At 44.6% G+C, this 20,558-nt stretch overlaps 1 protein-coding gene across 3 annotated transcripts in view; it reads left to right on the top strand.

Moving 5' to 3' along the window:
• Positions 1–20,558, top strand: part of TMEM63C (transmembrane protein 63C) — a 529,797-nt gene that overhangs the window by 393,483 nt on the left and 115,756 nt on the right. For all 3 annotated transcript variants that reach the window (XM_069208424.1, XM_069208421.1, XM_069208422.1), the window contains 2 exons: positions 4,221–4,354; positions 6,700–6,822. In XM_069208424.1, the coding sequence (XP_069064525.1) occupies positions 4,221–4,354; positions 6,700–6,822 (257 nt within the window). The remainder of the gene's footprint in view (positions 1–4,220; positions 4,355–6,699; positions 6,823–20,558) is intronic.

The raw sequence follows: 20,558 nt of genomic DNA, 5'->3' as shown, positions 1-20,558 counted from the left end.
AAGAAACAAGTCTGTTGATTAATAAAGTGATCGACTATTTCAATTAAACTACTTTGAGTGTATCAAAATGTCTACTACTCACATTAGGAGATTAAAAAATCAATGTTGTGCATTCTCCCAACAGGACTAGAGCATGATAAGCTCCTTTAAAATAGTTACACTATTTTCAGTTACAAAATACATTCGCTCTTCTTCCTCCTTGCAAAATTCTAAAAACAGTTAAAGATAACTGAGTTCAGACATGTTAGTTACAATTCTTCAGTGCTGTTTTTAATAATAAAAAAGCAGACATCATTTCTACCTCTGAGAAGGATCCCCTTTCAGAAACAAACAGTTAAACATGAATTGAAGAAGCAAGCACACGCTTGTAATAGGAATCTAAGCATTTCCGATGGATAGAGAACGGCTGTGGCACATTTGTACTAGGGATTGAAGCAGATCAGAGAACAAGAGAAGCGAGCGCACATCTGAAATAGAGTTCAGAGCAGATCACATGGATAGAGAGAAGCAAGCGCCCATCTGCAATGGCATCACGCCACAGTGAGCAGCTGCAGTAGGGATCAAAGCAGATCACACATCAAGAGGAGCAAGAGCACATCTTTAACAGGGGTTGAATCTGACCCAAGTGACGCAAGCACACACCTGTAATAAGGATCTAAGGACATCACCTAGATTAGGAGAAATACATATGTGTAATAGGGAATAAGCAGATCACACGGAGCAAGTGTTCATCTCTCATAGGAATCAAATCACTCCGCTCTAGAAAAAAGCACGCTTCTGTAAAAGAGATCTAAGAAAATCACATGGATCAAGAGAAGGAACACCTCTATGAAAGACAATGAAGCTGGTCACACAGATCAGAACAAATAGTGCACATCCGTGAAATGGATTGAAGCAGATCACATGGTTTGAGAAGCAAGCGCGCATGTATGAAAAAAGATCCAAGCAGGTCACATTTATCGACAGAAGCAAGTGCATATCTTTAATAATAAGGAACTTAGCATCTCACATGGATCGAGAGAAGCAAGTACATCTCTAATAAGGATCTGAACAGCTCACATCAATCTGAACTATTAACTGCACACCTTTAATAAGGGTCTAAGAAAACCATTAGAATCAAGAGCAGCAGGGTCTTCATGCTAATATTTCAAATCATTTTGGCTCAGCCACGACTGTTTTGGGATAAATGGCTCGAAAGCTGTTTGTGAAAAAGTGCGCTTTTACATTAATCAATTGGTCCCCTCATGAGTTCTGTGTTTTTGATGGCTTTGGCATTAGCGATGACTTGTATCACAAATCCTAAATAGTCGTGTTCCAAGGGCGCTGAGATGCCCAAGAAATAGGCTCGCTGATTTCAGTACGCCAGGTCTTTGTAAAATGGGCGCACTGTACGTCTTTCATGATGGATTCAAGCCAAAAGAAATAGGAGAGAAACAATCAACGCGTTCATCAGGACAAGAGTTGCGTCACTTACGCTGACACAAACCATGAAAAATACAGAAGGTAGATAGGCAAGCCAAAATGTCCTTTGCTAAAACAACTTACAACACTTTTAGATGAGGACGCACTGGAAACTGTCTTTAATTTCGGGCCATTGCTGGAATGGGGATTGATTACAATGTCTTTTTAGAAGAAGATAGCGCACAAGTGAAATTGAAATGCAAGTGACTTTCACAGAACTAGCAAAAGAGAGCCGGGCACCTTGGGTGGGTTCACAATGGGTGTTGCTGAAGAATGGGGGAGTTCGAAGGGCGAGAGGGCGGGTGTACTGCGTCACTCGTGGTTTACAGTGGAGAGGAGGAGTGCTGAAGAGTTGCCTGTGGGGGTGAAGTGTGGCAGTGGGCCTCTTCTAGTGTGTTCTGTAACCCAGGCGGCTCGCGCCTCACGGCGTGTTTCTTAAGGGCGTGGGATTTCAGCTCCTCCTGACAGGAGTGTAACAAAGACCACTGTGGTGCATAGGGGGCCCAACCCTTCAAGGGGGGCACCTAAACCTTCTGGGAGCTCCCATTTAGCCCAAGACCAATGTATATCTGTGAGATTTAGGAGCCCCTCATCACATTCTGCAATGGTTGGGGGTGGTGGGGGTTTAGATGGGGGAGCATCATTTTACAATATTATGCTATGTTGGTCGTCTAGCACTAATCACCCGAGAGGATATGCAGGCGTTTGGGCAGGTGTGTAGTTCCTCAGGTACCTTTACAGAGAGCCAAGTCTTAAACGTCATGCAGAACTCAAGAAGTGAGGGGAAGGCTCTAATTTGTTGAGGGGGGTCGTTCCAATGCGCCACTGTCTCACCAAAGTGAAGGGTACTGCAGGAAGCCGTTTAGCAGCTAGAACCTCTTTACAAACCATCTCAGTCTTTGCTTTGCACGCTGCACGGATAATGGGTACTTCGTGCACTTTCTATCCAGCAGCCCCTGTGGTGAGTCACTTGCACACGCGCCGATCTGAGATTTGTCTTCAAGGCCCCATCGCTGGCCTCAGAACTCTCGCCTTCTTGTTTTCTGCTATAACTGCTCCAGCACTCTGCGCGCGCGATGAGGCGAGGAAGGGCTCTGTGGGCGGGCAGCACGCTGCTCATTTGGGCTTGCTTGGTTGTTGCTTGCAGACACGGTCACATGGATATGTCTGCTGTTGTGCGTGATGATGCAAAATGTGCTCTTGTTTTACTCCGTTTCGGCACTTTTCATTTAGTGAATATATTTGAGAGGTAGCACATTTGAGTTTACAAAGCCTGGATATATTTGGTTGAAGAACATTTTAATTGTAATAGTAACATTCCATCCTGAAGTGATGTATACATAACAGTATTGACTGTGAGTTAAAGTCTGATTTCCATATTCTCACTGGACCTGTTTATACGGCGTAACCGATACTTCCACTTTAAATCAGAGGATTTGAAACTCGGAATTACTGGATTTTTGTTTGGTCCAGTGCCGAAGGTCGGATTAAAACCGTGGTCTCCCACTTACAGGTTCGTCAACTAGGCCCCCAGATCACAGGAGTGGAGGAAATAATAATTTATTTAAAGTAGTTAGGGAATACTTTCGTTTCCTAACCTTCGCCTTCCAGACCGTACTAATGGATGTTAGCAAACAATGAGGCGTACAATTACGCACACATTATGACAGGTATAGATTGTGCTTGAGTTACAGGGGTCGTGTGAATGAATTACATCCGTTCATAAACGTAGTTTGACACATTGCGTATGTTTGCTACACGTCTAATTCTAGACATGGAAGAGTCGAGTCATTGTGTTCCACCTTTCTCCTAGCAGAATTGGTCACACACTGCCACCTACAGACTGTCCCATTGATTGCATGCCTTCTAAGAATGGTCTGTTCTCAGGGCAGATGTGATTTTAGGGTTCGTGTCTCTCAATTCATCCACTCGCCACTTTGGTTTCAGCGTCTTCGTGCGTGGCACTGAAGTTATACTTTTTAACTTTTTTTCCGTCTAAATATGTGTTATGAATGTTTTCTTTTAGGTGGGACACGCCAAAAAACGTTGCCTGTAGGATAGTCACTGCCTTCAGGAAATGCCTCCCCTCCAGTGGCCTAACACAGGTTCCCTGCGTCATCTGGTGGGGGGTGCAGCCATCCAGCCCCCCTCCAAGCTTCTGGTGCCCACATTTAGCCTCAGACCAATGAATATCTGTGATGTATGGGAGACTCGGTGGCCCTTCTTTACATTCTACAGGGAGGCCTCTTTATTTCGCGTCAGAGCATCACACAGACTTCAGCGAGGCCACCTATTGTACACACCTTTTTCACAGAAAAAACGTTCCACTCCACCTCAATTAGATCATCCCCTAGAAACACTTATTTTACCCCTGTTGAAAACTCCAGTTTAGGGGTGTGTGTGGCAGCTGTTTAACGAGATTTCTGTTTGTGGAATTGTGATTTTGTGTAAGTTTGTGAGGCAGATGATGCGTTTCGCTGACTTGGTTCCCACTTTACACTTGAGAATAGAAGGAGCAGTTGACTGTGTACTGTGAGCCCCACTTCCATTGAACCCTTTCAGAAGACACTTTGACAACAGATAATTCAAGTGGTTCTCGCGCAGGTCTTCAAGAATGTTTGAGAGCTTTCTTGGTTTCTCATTCGGCCAGCAGCCTGTCTTTAATATCTGCCCCGCCCCCCCCCCCCCCCCCCCCCCACCCCTTTTCACACTGCATCCACTCAGTCTTCTGATTCTTCCGTCTTTCTTTGTCCCCTCAGGTGGACGCGGAGCAGTATTATGCAGAGTTGGAGGAAAAGTTGACGGACGAGTTCAACGCAGAGCGCAATCGCATCACTCTCAAACGCCTCGACATTGCCTTTGTCACCTTCCAGGATGACCGGATGACCGCGGTGTGAGTGCCATTTTCTTATTCTTCCTCCCGGCGCCCAGGCAACCTGGTCACAGCTGTCATTGCTTTGCAAGATGACTGGCTGGGTACAGTAAGTAGGCTTCACCCCATAGACTCCCGATGCCCGTGCGAACAGTGGACGGCGAGCATCGGAGCCTCCATGGCGACTTTCACCCAGAGGTACCCAGTCGTACGGTTCGTGTGGACCAGTCACTTTTATGGTAAAAAGTGTGGATCTGGTAATGTGCATAGTCATCATATGATGCAAAGTTAGGGTTACTGTGTAGAAAATTCCCAGAGAGAGAGAAGATCAAACACAGTGGCAGAACTTGCCTGCCTGGAATCATGCTGCACTTCGCAAGCGTGTCTTTGAAAAGCTGTAATCCAGCATAAAAACAATGTGGGGGCTTGAAGCCCTTCGTTTTTTGCCAATTATTTAGTTGCAGTTGTTGAGGTATTGAGGCTCTCCAAAAACCCTTCATTTTCTCAAGTCAGCTAAGCCAGCAGGAGAATCAACATAAAATTGCATCTCCCCTTTCCTTTCCCTTTTTTTTTTTTTTTTTTTTGCAGAGAGGCTCAAAGCCTCCATGACCACAATTTAATATTTAACAAAGCAAAGTGGTTTCCTAGCCTGATAGAGATGCTTCAAGGAGATTTAATGAATGCGCAGCATGCGGTCAGAATGACATGCTCTGTCTGCCACTGTTTAATCTATTCACTTTATAAAATCTGGGGAGGGGATCTTGTCTCCTGTGTCTCCCCCACTTCAGCATCTGGAAAGGATAAATCCAGGCCAGAGGTGATTAAGAAGCATGGAGGTGTCATAATCTATGGGCACCATAGCTGCTCTAAGTGACCCAGAAGCTCCCTTTCTGCTGTAAGAGGTGCACTTACACAGTGCTCAATTTGTGCTGATGGTTGAGGTGGAGGCACGCGCACTCCTGTTTTGAGGACCAGGGCATTTCTTATCATCAGACTTTAACCCAGAAATAGAGAGATGGTGGCTGAAAAGGTTGAATGAAGGAGAAAGAACAAGACATCTACAGTGCCAAATAGAAAAGGCATGGATGAAAAATAATCTGTAAGTGTGAGTTTAAGAGACAGGAAGAGTTAGGTGGCAGGGCTTGGGGGGAGACAGGAGGACATATTAAAACTAGTCAGCTTTTGAATTAAAAAACCTGTCATTTAGGAACATTCACAGTGGGCTCGTCGGAAAAACATTGGACTCCAGCACTTCTATATTTACAAGTGAAGTACTGCCTTATCTTGGAGACATACCTTACCAACAATTACGGAATGTTTATATGTGAACAGTGCTTAGTTTGCAAAAAAAACTAAATAATACAGGATCCCAAAGTTCCCCCCACCCGCCCCAGAGCCTTCTGCCTACCCTCGCAAATGCCGGGGTTGCTGAGCACCTAGACTGCCTAACCTTGATTTCACCGCATGGCTCTTTCTTCCAGTAACCTGCAATTTGTCTCTTTTTCTCTCTTGCAGGTTCTTCCGCATCCCTTCTGTCTCTTTGTCACTGTTTTCATATCTTTCTCTTGCTCATCCTTTCTCCCTTTTCTGGCTTTATTTGTTGCTCTGATTCAAAGTCTGATGATTAAAAATGAGTCCCAATGCCCAGAAGAAAGAGCCTACCACCGTCAACTATCGGCACAAATTAAGCACTGTCTCTTAATCAGTTAAACACATAGAGGGGGGGGGAACTATTTTACTTTTCTGCCCTTCATTTGGCTTTGTCATATTTCCCTGCGATCACATTCCTAACTACAGTCCAGCACCAGAGGAGGCAGAATTATTGGCATTTGCTTAGTGCATTTGACTAATATTATGGCAGCATAGCACTTTCTTCTCCTGGAAATTCCATCATCTGGATGAATGCGTTCTTTGTTAATATTTAATTGCATGCAGTTGGGGGTTGTTGGATATTTAGTTAAGAACAGTTTGTGTAGGTTATCGTGAAAGTAAAATGAGTTTGATCCAAGTAATTATCTTTTAGTGTCTTGTGTATGGATGACTGTATAGGATATCTTTTCCAGTTTCTTTTCTAGATCTGCTCCAAAATCCAGGCACGTAGCTGCGATCCTGTGTGCATGAGAGTGCAGTAAGCTTATGCCACCTTTAAGTGCTCCTATGGTGTATGTTGGTGGGATGCAAGACAGAGCCGTCGGTTTGCCAGTGCTTCCCCACCTATATGGCTTTGGTGCAGTGTTTTGTTTGTTCAGGTTGTAGCTAGTGTGCCCAACTGTAAAAAGCTGGTAATAGTCATGATAAATTAGCACACCAGCTATGATGAAGTGAGATGTTGTTTATTTTAGCACTCTTTTTCCTCTTGCATGTAGGATAATAAAGGACTACAGCCGTACCCCCTGCCGCAGAAGCCCTCAGCAGTCTTCTGTGACCACCGTGATGAAAGCGCACGCCTGGGGAGTCCAGTATGCACATGCACCAAATGATATCATCTGGTGAGTGCATGCAGTGCCTTACTACATTCATTTTAATCAGTGAGATCCTTTACCTCATGGACAAAACCACGTCAACAACCTTCACCTCTCAAACAGAGGAGCATGTGTTAATCATGTGCAAGCCACATATTTAAAAAGAAATGATCACACCTTGCTGTACAGAGGTCTGATGAGGCAGTCCTTTAAGAGATTAACCATTTTTCTCTCTTGAATATCGGTCCAGCTTTTCGGCTAGATGAGATCATGCACTTTCCAAGGGTGGTAGTCTGGTATGTAGCTCTATTTGTTGCATGCACATGTCCTTTTTAGGCTTTTCATCTTTCCACTCAACATCTACATCTAATCCCAGAGTGAACTTTATTTTTAATGTGCTCTAGATGTTTGAGACATTATGACCTGGCTCAAGCCAATTCCAGGGATCCATGTGACCAGTTATTCTTCTCAACTCTTTCGAAACCGAAAGCAAGTTTGAATGTGGGTAGTAGTGATTTGAGAATCTCAGTCATCCTTGCCTCTTCCTTCATCTTATTGGGTTGTGCTACTTTAAATAGCAGGAGAAGGTTTTCTGGGTGTTTAGGAAGGTACTTTGGACGTGCTTTAGGTTTATTTCTATATTTTGGAGAATGCACTTTTATTTTGTTGTTTGCTTCTTTTGTACGTGTATTTGAACAATGAAAAATATGTATTATGGCTGCCATGTTTAGTTGAAAGTAGAGGAGAAGTCGAAAATTATGAATGTGAATGAGCTCCTGACTTGCATGTAAGAAGAATGATAAATTGTCGTGAACAGCATTTCTTCCTGAAAATGAAAGAATCTTGTGTGAATGGGAGAGACACCAACTTTCTTAGATCATTTAGATTCCTTGAGTTAAGATACCCCTGCAGTTGCTTCTCAGAATTTTTTTTCCATTAATTTATATATGCCTCAAAGCGTTCTTTTAGTCAGTTTAAAAAAGTTATTGATATCCACTTTTAAGACAGCAATAGTAATCGGGCATGTTTGCAAATTAGATAGACAGATCCATGCATGTATGATTATTTAAGATTGTTACAATCTCTGGAAGAATTGAGACCGCTCATGAGTTGTCCAATGTAATTAGTCAAAGATCATGAAGGTTTATGCTGCTTTTGAGGCTGTGTATGGTTTCTAGTTCTTCTGGGCTAGTAAAACACAAATGTTCTAGCAACTTGGCGCCTTTGAGATTTGACAGCGTTTGTTGCTAAAGTTAGATGTACTTTTTACCATTATTTTATCCATTTGGAAGTTAACTAATTCAGTATATTACTGCAGATGGGCGTGGAAGGTGTTGTGTATTAAGCTTCTCCGATTACCAGTTAGATAATGTGATTTTGTCACCTGTGTGAGAGTTTGATTTGTAGTGTAGTTAAAGAAGCACATGTATTTACCCGCAGATGAGCACACTGTTTTTGCCTCTTCAGTAGTTAAAGGACATGTGTGGATGTAGTGTATGATCTATAAACTGGAGTAAAGTTAGGGATTCCTTATCTGGGTTAACACTAGGTTTATAGTCAAAATGCAGTGCCTGTCTTTAGTATCACCTAGAAAGGTTTCTTAGGAGGCTTTTCACTAGAGTGCAAAAAAGTGCTTTTAGTATTTAATGCGGCTGAGGATCTGCGATCCAAACATGCCTTAGAGGAATCAGTCTGCACAGAATACTCATATCTCTAATAACTATTGTGCATCAAGCCATATAGTTGCTTAATGAGGTCACTTAGCTTGCCAATTCACCGCAAGTTTGCAGTACGTGTAGCAGTTGTAGATTGGCATACACACTTTTGTTATCTAGTTTCAAGTCCAGAATATTGCAAAATTTCTAAGATATTCTTCAGGCATGAACCCAATGACTCATCCATATATCAGTTTAGCCCATAATGCACCAGTTTCCTTCCTCCACGTTGGATTAATTATTTCCTAGAGCACTGGTCTTAAGTATGTAGTTTGAGTGTGGATAAAGTTTTTAAGTATTAGAAAGTGTAAAAAAAATATTTTTACTAGAAATGACTGTAATATATGGATATATATGGGATTGCAATTTAATTTGCTGCACAGGCATATCTAGAATGGTCTTCCGGAGATGGTGTAGTTTAGCAGGTGACTTTCTCCGATAAGTAGGTTACAAAGTGAAATCTTTTCCTATTCAGTGCAGGGCTTGAGGGTTGAAATCAAGATACAAATTTAGACCCCTATATATTAAAAAAAAAACATGTTTTATGTTAAAAGTAATTTGTGTATCACAGGTGTATTTCTCACCTATAGGGTTAGTATATTTGTTACGTTGCAAGTTGTTGTAGTGTCTTTTTGTTTCAGAAACCGGGTCTTAGATAGATGGAAACAGCCAGGTGAACAGTGGTCAGACAGCCTGAAGGAATAACCTTTTTTTCACTACTTCCCTGCACTTCAGCTGGTCTTCAGTATCACACATTAAAAATAGAAATGAGCAATAGAGTTTGCAAGCCTATCTCACAATTCTGGAATATTGAAAGGCATGCATCAATGATCAATGTTGCTCAGCTTGCAGCCTCCACAAACCCTAAACGTATAGGCTATAGTACACTTAGGTTTATTAGATACCTTTGCCTGGTGGAAGTATCCGTGTCTACTACTAGGTCCATGTTTGCTTGTCTGTAGCGAGCCAATAATATTGTCTGTTTTGCTTTCTTAGCTGGCTAAGATGATCTAACTTTCTCTAGAGACAAATCTCGAGAATTCACAAAAATATCAAAAACAAATCTTCTATCACTCCCAAATGGAAAACATTTTCCTTTGACTCTTATGGGTTGTAGACAGCCTTAACCATGCTGTCCTATAGTTTGGCAAAATGTAGTTACTTCTCTCTTTGTTTCAGTCGAGGGTGGGTGTACATTGTAAAGTCTCTAGTAGGAGAGAGTTTATTGACATGCAGGCAGCCATACTGTGTGTTTTCTCACATGTAATTAGTCTTCTTTCAACCGTGTGATCGTTTACACTTGTCAGTATATGTTTTAAAAAAAGTGGTAGAGGACCCATGATTATAGAGAAATTGACAGTATAATATTTGTGATCCTTATTGCAGCTCAAATAAATATTTGCATCTAATGTACATCTGGGGCTACACAAAAGGGAATCTCATGGACCTATTTTGACAAAGATTTTTTTTCAGCTATAAACATGTGCCTCATGTTAAAGAAACACAAACATTCATGCAGTTAGTTTGCTAGGTACAATCCCATAGAGTAATTCGATTTTCAGTCTTTTATGTGAGTCTGATTAGGAGCTTTGTTTCTTTTAAACAATGAGCCATATGTGGTAAATTGTGGAGCAAAATATTTGTGAGGGATGCACATGGAACAAGGTACCTCCAACTCTATTGAATCGTGTATATAAATGTATGCTTGTTGATGTGTTTCAACACTTTCCTTTTATTCTTGACTAGTTATCCTCAGGACTGATGGGAATCTTATTAAATGGCAGGCATGGAATCATATGGGATATTCAAGTTCCTTGCATAAGCATTCTTCTGCTGGTATCATTAACTTCTGTTTTCTGAACTTGAACGTTTTCTATTAATACACCATTGTTAGTTGTATTTGTTTATGGAGTGGTTTCAGTATTTTGTTATATTAGCTGCTTACTGCTGGGCTTTTTAAAAATATCTTTTACAGGTCTTTAGCAGAATGGAAAGTATCTTTCTCTTTGCATGTCTCAAGTTGAATTGGGTGCAAATGAACGTGCTTTGCCGGACTCGTGATCTCTGGTTTTGGGACAGGCATATGATATAGCTTTGATTACCTTTTCTGATGATAATCTGTCTATGGCAGATTGAGGCTCCTTGTTGAATTGATTTTACTGGATCTGTAGGCAACCTTGTATGGAATGAATTAGAAAATTTACAGAAGGTATACGTTCCGGTGAAGTACAGGAGGTTGCTGCTTATGTGGAAAAATAGCTTTTCCATCTACACTTTATAATATATAATACAGTGGGTTTATGAGACTTCACTCCTTCCTCTGTGCAAGACCATTGGGGACGTGTAGGGGGTGGAGGAAAGCATGCATGAACATTATTTCATCATGGATCAGTCATCGCCTCTGACATTTTGAGATCTCTGCCGTAGTGCTTGTAGATCTGTCCAGAGTCCACAGAATTACTTTTCATTCTTTTATATGCTTGTCTCTGAACATCAAGAGTGTGGTACCATATCAGAGGTGTTGCCAGCTCTTCAGTTTAAAGAGAGGACACCCACTACTCTAAGCAGTGTCTATTTCTGTTGCATCCGTTGGCCTTTCTGTGTGCTGTATCAGCACCTAGAAGCAGTTCAGCATGAAATGTGGTCTGTAGAAGACCTGGACATAACAAAGCACTCTGCCATCCCATTGAATCCTAAACAGTCCTATTGGTCCTACAAGTGAGCAGGATCGCTTCATTGTTACTCAAGGTTATTCTCCTTTCCCCAGTCTCACATTTAACGCATTTACAGTGTGACAGAGGGATACATGACCATTGGTGAAATAATAAACTGTTCAAAATTGTTTTAGTGGTTCCAAGGTTATGTTCACAATAATGACTGAGAACAGATTTACACATCCTCTAAGAGGGTTTGAAAATAGGATTTGTACCTTTGACCATGCGCGCCAAGGGTAATTTGGTGGAAGTGGGGATGTCTTTCTGAGATAAGTGTGAAAACACTGAAAGATCACCCACTTGTTTTATTTGTACCTTGATATTGTTGGTTGTTCCTGACTGCGACCACTGGCAGTCTTGAGTGACCATCATACAGATAGTGGTCAGTTGACATTAAGAAATCAAACACATCAGAGTAGTGCCATGGTGTTGTTGAGGGTTTGTGGCTACCAGCATAACACCTCACACCATGTGGTGTACCCCAGATGTTGTTGGGCTTGCAATAGAACGCTTCCCTATATGCCAATTCTACCTTTTTTACTGTGCTTGTAGTTGTTCTGATTGGTCAAAGTACAAAGTTAACTGTAGTTCAACTTGAAACACACACCTGTCTTAAGGTTCCAGTCAGGTAGGTCCACCAAGTTTAGATACTTGTGCTTCTAAAATGTTTGGTGTTGTGTGTTCACATTTACCTCTTTTAAACCGTGACAGACAGATCCTGTCCTGACTGCTCTTCTTGGGTGAAGTGATAAACTAATGGGATTTCTATTTTATGAGGACTTTCTAACTTTGCTTCCCAGTGGTCTGCAAAGCCCCCTTGAAGAATGCCAGGCTTTTCCATTCATCAGAACAAAAATGCAGTGGCTATGTCATGTTTTGAACTCCAGAATGTGGTAGGTTTTGACGTGTTTGATGATTTTTATTTCCTCGTTGGATAATGGAGAACTGTTTTTTTTTTTTTTTTTTCTTTTTGGCTCTTATTGATTTGGAAGCTTCATATCAACATATATCTTACCAGTGCAGCAACACATTCCATGGCCTCTGCTGTTTATATGCATCCCAAGTTGAACACATTCTCTTTACATGAAGGCATTCCAGAAACTCTCAATCTCCCATCTTGCAGCCAATATTTCTTTATTGGTGTAAACACTGCATGTTGTTTTCAGGTGTTTTAATCGGGTGGTCTCTTCTGGATCTCATCCATCTGGTTTTCTGATGCCTAAAACCTTTGTGGTCAGGGAAGTTCCCAGCAATCTTCTAAGCCTGATGTAAAAAACAAAATAGGAGATTTCAGACCAAGTCAAAGTTGACTTCTGCGTTGCTCCAATACATCACAATTCAGGACCTCATGTTCCTATTGAGAAGGAGTATTCTGCAACCAATGGGCATTGACTTGTAAAAAATGGTTAATGAGAGGCTTTTTCTCTTGCCTTACCACAGCCTCCATATGAAAATCTTCCATAAAATGTCACTCTAGTATCACTCCAGAAGGCAAAAAAACTCTTCTGCTTTAGAAATTGAGCTGGTCCTTAAAATATTAAAAAGCATCACATGTTTAATGCTGCTTCTTGAGGACATATCAATAGTTCAGACTTTTCTTTTTTTTTTTTTTTTTTTTTTTTTTACAAAATAGGTCATTTAATTCTTGAGATGATTTCACATGATAATTCTGATAATGACAACATCTCAGATGGGTACTAATGCACGCTATGTATATTTAGTAGATGTTTTCTTTCATATTCCCATCAAGTAATACTTCGAAAAGCTAGAATTACATAATTTCTTTCGCAGTTCAGCCCCAAGAAGATTTACAAATGTGTTCTAAATAGCTGCATATTATTTTCATCTTAAGTAAATTCATTGCGTTCCCATATTTATATGTCTGGTTATTATAAGGACCTTAGTTATCTCAATTCCCTAACCAAGTCAGTTGGAGTGAGCACTCACTCGAAACTTAGGATACTCTGTCACCAAACGCAAATTCACCTTGATTGTATTCTACATGGCTTGAATTCATAGGGCCACCCTGAACAATACTCTGGTTTAGGGATCTCTCGTGCAGAGAGTATTCTCATTATTTTGCTTTAATCATTTTATTTTATTTTTCAAAGGAAGAATATAAAAACTTTTCATGTACATTAGCTATTATATGGAGGTTAGGGTTACAACATCTGTGGTGCATCGTTTCTGTGTTCCTTTGCTTTCCACTACTTTAGTTGATGATGTCATAAATGATTGCGTTGTATTATACACCACCAGCTTACAGGGCTGTTGTGAGCATACAGTAAATAGTACGTCTTTGCGATCCTTCTTTGGGTATTTGCTGTATAGTATATAGAAAGAGAGTTAAGATTCAGCATACATTTCATAAGCAACAACAATACAGTAACAGAACAAGAACTTTGGCTAGTGCCCACCCCTCGATCTCCCGTTCCACCTCCAACATGCCAAAGACCCCCACAAGTATTCTCAGCTATTAAGTCAAAGCTTATTGGCGCGCCTTTGCAAGGTCCCATGTTGCTGATCATATCCAACCCCACCCTCCATATTGACTGAGTGTCCAGTTCACCACTCAGCAGGGATGTTGTAGCACCCCTCCACTGTCGTAGTCACTGCATGTAATGTATCTACTTCAATCGTTACTCCCTCCCTTGGAGTCCCTGCAACATCACATCCCAGCTAGAGGCCAAGGGAAATTTCCGTAGCCCCAGGTGATCTCTCCTCAGTGCCACCCCTTCCACCTCTGCCCATATCGCAGATGACCTCCTCCATGCCTCTATTGAAGGGGGTTCTGCAGATTTCCATCTCTTGGTGATAAGCCACTTGGCCATTAAGAGACTTAGATCTAGAAACCTTGTTGATGCTTTATGCTTTTTAGCTCTGGGGAAAAGTCCCAAGATACATTCCTCCCATGTAGTCAGCTGTGGGCATGTTGTGCACTCTGACAGTTGTGCCAACACTGCACGCCAATAAGTACCTAATGAGGGACAGGACCATAATATGTGCATCAGATCGGGTGCCACTAATGCACATCGAGGGCATGCTGCGTCTGTGCGTTGAAAGTACTGATTTATCTTCACTGATGTGAGGTACGCCCTATGTAGGATATAAAATTGGATCAGGTAAAAACGTGCATTACACTGCACGTTAACATGACTCTGCAAGGCAGCTGCCCATTCCCCAGACATGCAGGGCCTATCCATGTCACCCTCCCAGCCAGTCCACAGCGAAGCACAGGTGTGTATTGTGTGTGTGTGTGTACAGAGTGCGTTTGTGAGCCAACGTACTGAATGGCCACCCTGTACCATAACATGCAGGTATTGTATCAGGAGCTGCATTAGTAGTTCTGCGTATATGTCCCTCCAGTGTCGAGACTACAAAGCTAACAGATAAGTATGTAATAGGAATTGTCCCGGTGAGAGGTAGGTCTATTTCGCAAGTGCGTCCAAAAAGGGGTAAGCATTCCCTCAGTGTATAGATCCCCCAGTGTGTGTAAGTCCGCAGCATGCCAGGCCTCTAGTTCTGCTGAAGTCGTGCAACGTGATCCACGGGGTGTGCCTAGTAGAGCTAGTGCCGGCACATAAGGAGTAACTGCGTGGGTGAGGTGCAGACTACGACAGTAACAGTGGTGAGCCACAGACAGCAGGAGCAGGTTCCGTGGTTTAGCCCGTGTAGTCGGGTGGAACAGATGCAATATCTCCAAGAGTGATGAGGGCTGTGTCCCTGCTGCGGTCTCTAACATTTGAGACCCAGAAAGCCGTTTGGCCACCCATTGCAGCTGGGAGGCCAGATAGTTCTCCATGTTTGGAACTGCTAGTCTGCCTTTTTCCAGAGGCCACCTTACAGTGGCTTTTGTTCCAAATTAATTCCCTAATTCTGGACTCCAGTTCTCTGAAAAATGTGGCCGGGACATACAATGGTAGGTTGGAGAAATAGTAAGCAGACAGGGAAGGACCACCATTTTCAGGAGCACTGTCCTCCCTATCACAGAGAGCAGTAGCGTCTGCCAAAATGTAATTTGGGTACGAATAGAGGAACCTGCTCTCTTGAGATTTCTGTCCCACAGGTCATCTGTTGTGTGATAGACATTAATGCCCAAGTATCAAAACGTTCTGGGCTGCTAGGGGATGAGCACTCCTGATCGAGTGAGACCCGGGTCTGTCCGTTCTGGACTAAAAGGGAAAAGGCACGACTTCAGCCAGTTAACACATAACCCAGACATCATGGCAAATCACTGCAGTATATAGATGTCTCTGAAATACAGGAGGAGATTGTCCGCGTACAGGGACATGGTATGTCTTCCATCCCCCAATGGGATATTCCAGGTTGTTCCTAATCGGCGGAGTTCTGCCGCCAGGGGCTCTATCGCCAGCAAGAACAGCAGTGGGGAAAGGGGACAACCCTGCCGAGTTCCCCTGCCTACCTCAGTCGTATCCGAGATAAACGAGCCAGTTTGGACCCTGAACTGCGGGCGTTGTTTACAGCAGCTTCACCAGTCTTACAAAGCCCGGAGCACCGCAGATAGGAAGGGCCATTCCAGGGAGTCGAAGGCCTTCTCCAAGTCGAACACCAGGCAGCCTGCATTAGGCCATTCCTGCACGGAGTACCGCATCACCCGGAATAAGCGCCTAATGTTAAGTGAAGTAATACGTTCCGGTACAAAACCATTCTGGTCAGTATGGATCAGGCGAGGCACCATTGGTGATAGTCCTATGGCCAACAGTTTAGCCAGGATTTTATAGTCTGTATTGAGCATCACCAAGGGCCTGTACGATCCCAGCTCCACTGGGTTCCTGCCCAGCTTGGGGAGGGAGATCAACAGTGCCTCTGTTTGGTATGCTGTCAAGGATGCCGCCGACAGGGCCTCTTCAAAGAGCCGCAGCAGGCTAGGTGCAATCAGAGGAGTATGCCTTGTAAAACTCAGGCGCCAGACTATCAGGGCCCTGGGGTTTTGCCAGTGGCCAACGCGTTTATGCTATCCTGCACCTCAGCCAAGGTTGATGGTTCATCTAATTCTGCCCAATGTTTATCTGTGAAGCAGGGCAGTGTGACTGGGCAGAAAAAATCTGTTCAGTTTACATGTCCTGCTGACACCCTCCATTGGTATAGGGTGGCATAGTAACGTGCCAGCTCAATACCCTGCGTGTATAATGTGCCACCCGTCACCGAGCGTAGCTCTAGAATAGGGGTTCGTTCCTCCACTTGGCAAATCAGACAATCCAATAGTCTGCCCAATCTGTCAACCGCAGCATGGGTGCGTGCCAAATGAGCTGCATAATTAAGACAGCGTGACCTCTCTACCAGGGTCAAGTGCTTAGTCCTCTTCTCTTTTAGCGCTCGCCCCCCCTAGAGAGTCCCGATGGCGCCTTTCCCGTGATGTAACAGGGTTTTCTCCACTCCGGTTAGATCTTGTTCAGTGGACTTACGCATGTTCCCCTATGTACCCAGGCTGTGCCCTCTTATGTAAACCTTGAATGCATCCCATTCAATAAGACCAGATGAGGCAGTACCTGTATTGTGATCAAAGTACTAGGCAATGGTTTTGCCAAGTGACACCCTGAAGGGTGCGTCTTCCAACCTTGCCGGCTGTAGTCTCCAGATGGAAACAGCAGGGATGGGTGTGTCCCATCCCATTTGTAGGATTTGGGAATTATGGTCTGAGTGTGTGCGGCCAAGGTAGTTTGTCTGTAACATCACGGAGCACAGGTTTTCTGAACAGAGTATTCAATCAAGCCATATGTGCAGTTGGTGCAGGGCTGAAAAAAACGAATAAACTCTCGTCACTGCATTTCAGTGTTGCCATAGGTCTACCAGTTTCCAGTGTTTGAGCCACTCACTCAGTGAATGTACAGCAGTCACCGCAGGTGCAGTAGATGGTGGGGGGAAGGACCGGTCAAGACCAGGGTCTAGGACATTGTTAAAATCACCTCCAATAAGCCACAGGAGGCCGATCCAGCGGGAGAGGACTTCAGACAGTCAGTGGAGAAAAGAGGCCTGGTCCGTATTAGGTGCGTAAATAGACCCCAACAGCAGCGTATGCCCCTGTAGGCATCCCCGCTCAAACACATAGCGACCCTCTGTGTCCGCCTTCCCATTCCTCCATCACAAACGGGGTGCCCGGCTTAATCCAAACAAGGGCCCCTCTGGCATATGAGGAGAAATGAATAGCAAATAGTTGTCCCTGCCAGCGCCGCTGCAACCTAGTGCCCTCCAACAGCGTGAGGTGAGTCTCCTGTGGTAGCGCTATGTGTATCTTATGCCTCTTAAGGTATGAATAGAAAGAATACCTGTGCCCCGGCATGTGTATGCCTCTCACGTTCCACCTGAGAATGTTAGTGGGAGCCATGTTCGAGTGAGCGGAAGAAGATCTTTGAGTCTACTACTTCTCAAAGCAATTAGCATTGCAAGATGCTCTATAAAGCTCAGGAGGGGCGGGGTACAGCAGGGGCCCAGACACCATCCAGTAACCAATGAGCACAGTAAAAAACAGCCTCAGTATTAACACAATGAAATACCATTTGAGCAGGGTGACAATAGGGATCTGCCCAAACTATCTAACTCACCTATTCAGCGCAACTATTGCGGGAAAAGAAGATACCCGCAAGTGAAGAGGTAAGAGGGGGTCTTTGCTATATCCAGTAGGCTCAGCGGCAACACCCCTGTCACGTCTCATGTGTAAACAGCAGCCAGGCAGCGGCGCAGTGCAATTCACAGTTGCTCCGCAGGAGACCCCGCAAAGCAGTGTGTTAAGTGAGAGAGGGCAAGTCTAATCCAGGTACGCACAAAGCGCATAGCTCATCCCAAGCCATTCACTCCATATTGTAAGAACAGTAAGTGTGAGAGAAATCAGGACACAGCATCATTCCAAGTCTAAATAATGTCATCTGACATCTGAGGCATAAAGTAGGGAAGGTCATGGACCCCGTGTCTGAATGATTTCCGTAAAAAGGGTCACTGTCTGCATCGTAACCATTGAGTTCTTTGTCAGTATCTGAGATAGTCATCGGCTCTCTGATAGCCGCAGCAGTCTGCAGCGTGCGTCGTATTTCCTGAATGATCTGCTCCAAGTTCAGGGCATGGCCCTGTCATCCAGGGTATGGTCTGCGGCATCGGCGGCTCCTATGTCTGTGAGGTTTCTTATTCCATTGTTTCAACCGCTCTGCCGTTAATTCTTGTTGGTTGACCAACCCTGAAGATTTGAGCCATTCCCACACAGCCTCAGGGGTATTAAAAAAAGCGTGTCTTCCCTTGCGCTACAACCCTCAATTTAGCAGGGAAGAGGAGGGAGTATGTCAGGCCGAGTGCTCGTAGTTTGTTTCACAGGCATGTAGGATGCTTTTTGTCTTTGCACTGTAATAGTGTAGTCTGGAAGCATCATCACCTTAGTATTGTCTACTCGGAAGACAGGGAGCGAGTGCACCACTCGCAGGTTGTTGTCTCTGTCTACGAAATGCAGCAGGCGGAACAGGAATGGTCTTGGGTCTGCATCCGGCGGCCGGGGTCTCATCAGAACGCGATGGGCATGTGCGACTGAAAATTATGGCGTAAGAGCGTATGCTGGGACAAGGTCACGTGTCCATTTTTCTACACAGGAGACAGTATCCTCACCCTCTGTTCCCTCCGGAAGTCCCACCACGCAAATGTTTCGCCTTGTGCGCCACTTCCGCATCTTCTACCCGGCGTTCCAGCTCTGTGTCCCTGTCAGGTAATTCTCGCAGTGAGGCATCCATTTGATCAGTCTTTGGGGCAAGATCAGTCAAGATACCTTCCAGTAGCCTAGTTTTGTCCCTCAGTTTACGGTGGTCTGCATATAATAGGTTGAGGTCACTTGCTACCTTGTCGATTTTATTTTCAAGTGATGTTCGTGTCTGATCAAGCGCTGCACCTACAAGCTCCACAGCTGCCATTACCGCATCTAGCTTGTGACCAGTGGAGGCATGAGCTTCAGGCCTCAATGCCTGTGAACTGCTCCCTGACCCAGAGCGAAGACGACCGATTGCAACAGTGACAGGGGTCTGGTTGTCCCAGGCTGCAGTATCAGATGGGCGGTGATGCAGCAGAGTCGCTATACTTTGTTTGGAATACTGCTTCTTCCGCTGCAGCTGTCTCACTGGGGCCAAAGCGCGATGGCAAGCTGCTCACAGGTGCCATCTCACTGCGGTTGTATCTTGTCAGGGAGACCCCCCCTCACAGCGCAGAAAGTCTAGTGCATAGGGAACCCGCTTGTCTGTGCCTCACGTCCGTTTGCAGGCGCAACAGCACAAGCAGCTCCCCAATCCAGTGGCCCCTACCTCTAAGTGGCTTCCTCTGTCTTTGTGTTGCTCTCCCCCATCAAGGTGGGCATAGGACTAAGGTTCGCCTCTTGTTGCAATGCCAGGTGTTGCTAGGGGTGCCCCTCTTCCAGGAGCTGCACTCACCAGGCATGGGGCTTCCTGAGAGTTGCAGCCATTCCTAGGGTGTCTTGTGCATCTCAGCCGCTTCTGAATTTGTGCTGCTTGAGGTTCATTCTGCGTGGGGGGGTGCAGGGGCAGTTGTGTCGTTAAGGTGTCACTGCGGCCAAGGCTGGTAACGTTGTTGTTATTGGCTGCCCAGCCCCTCATAGGACTTCAGCTGCATAAGTAATGAGGGGGGAGCAGAGGCATGGAGTTCGCATGCGGGGCCAGGAGCGTGTCGGGGCTCCCAGATCTAACAGGGCCCCAAATCCCAACTCCTTCCGCAGGCCACACCTATCCCGCACCACCGCACTCCCCCAGGAGCCCACTCACTGATTCTCCTGTGTCCTCTGGCTGCTCATCTCACTGCCACGGGTCCTGGGTAGTGGCCACATCCAGTCCGCACCCTGCTGTTACCTTGCGCAGCGTTTCCCATTGCCTTTGTCAGCTGCATGCGTGTGGGCCGCACCGCTCCGCACTGTCGGCGGCTGTGTCCGGTGTCTCCCATCTTCAGCTGGCCACAATCTGCTCCCTGGGACATCGCAACACCAGTCGTTGGTCCCGCAGTCCCGCATAGCCCACCTGCCCACAAATAACTGCCGGATTAGTGGGGTGCCGCCGCGGAGCTCCTCTAAACTTTGACCGCTATCTTGGGCAGCCAAGCCACGCTCCATGCAGAGTATTCTCATTTTTTCACTTTTTTTCACGATCAACCTGCAGCATGATAGTTTGTGAGAGGTTCATGGTGCTTCCACTTGAACAGATTAATGGTGGAACTTTGCTTGTCTGATCCATTGTAGGAAAGGCAACTCTGAATATATTGTTACTATCATAGCTGCTAGGAAAGATCTAACAAGGAAGCAGTTCAAATACAAATGGTTATGCTTTCAAAATGTTTGTCA

This window comes from Pleurodeles waltl, chromosome 9 (assembly GCF_031143425.1).
Source record: "Pleurodeles waltl isolate 20211129_DDA chromosome 9, aPleWal1.hap1.20221129, whole genome shotgun sequence".
Classification (NCBI taxonomy): domain Eukaryota; kingdom Metazoa; phylum Chordata; class Amphibia; order Caudata; family Salamandridae; genus Pleurodeles; species Pleurodeles waltl.
The sequence above is the reverse complement of the archived record's forward strand: the minus strand, read 5'-3'. Positions and strand labels throughout refer to the sequence as shown.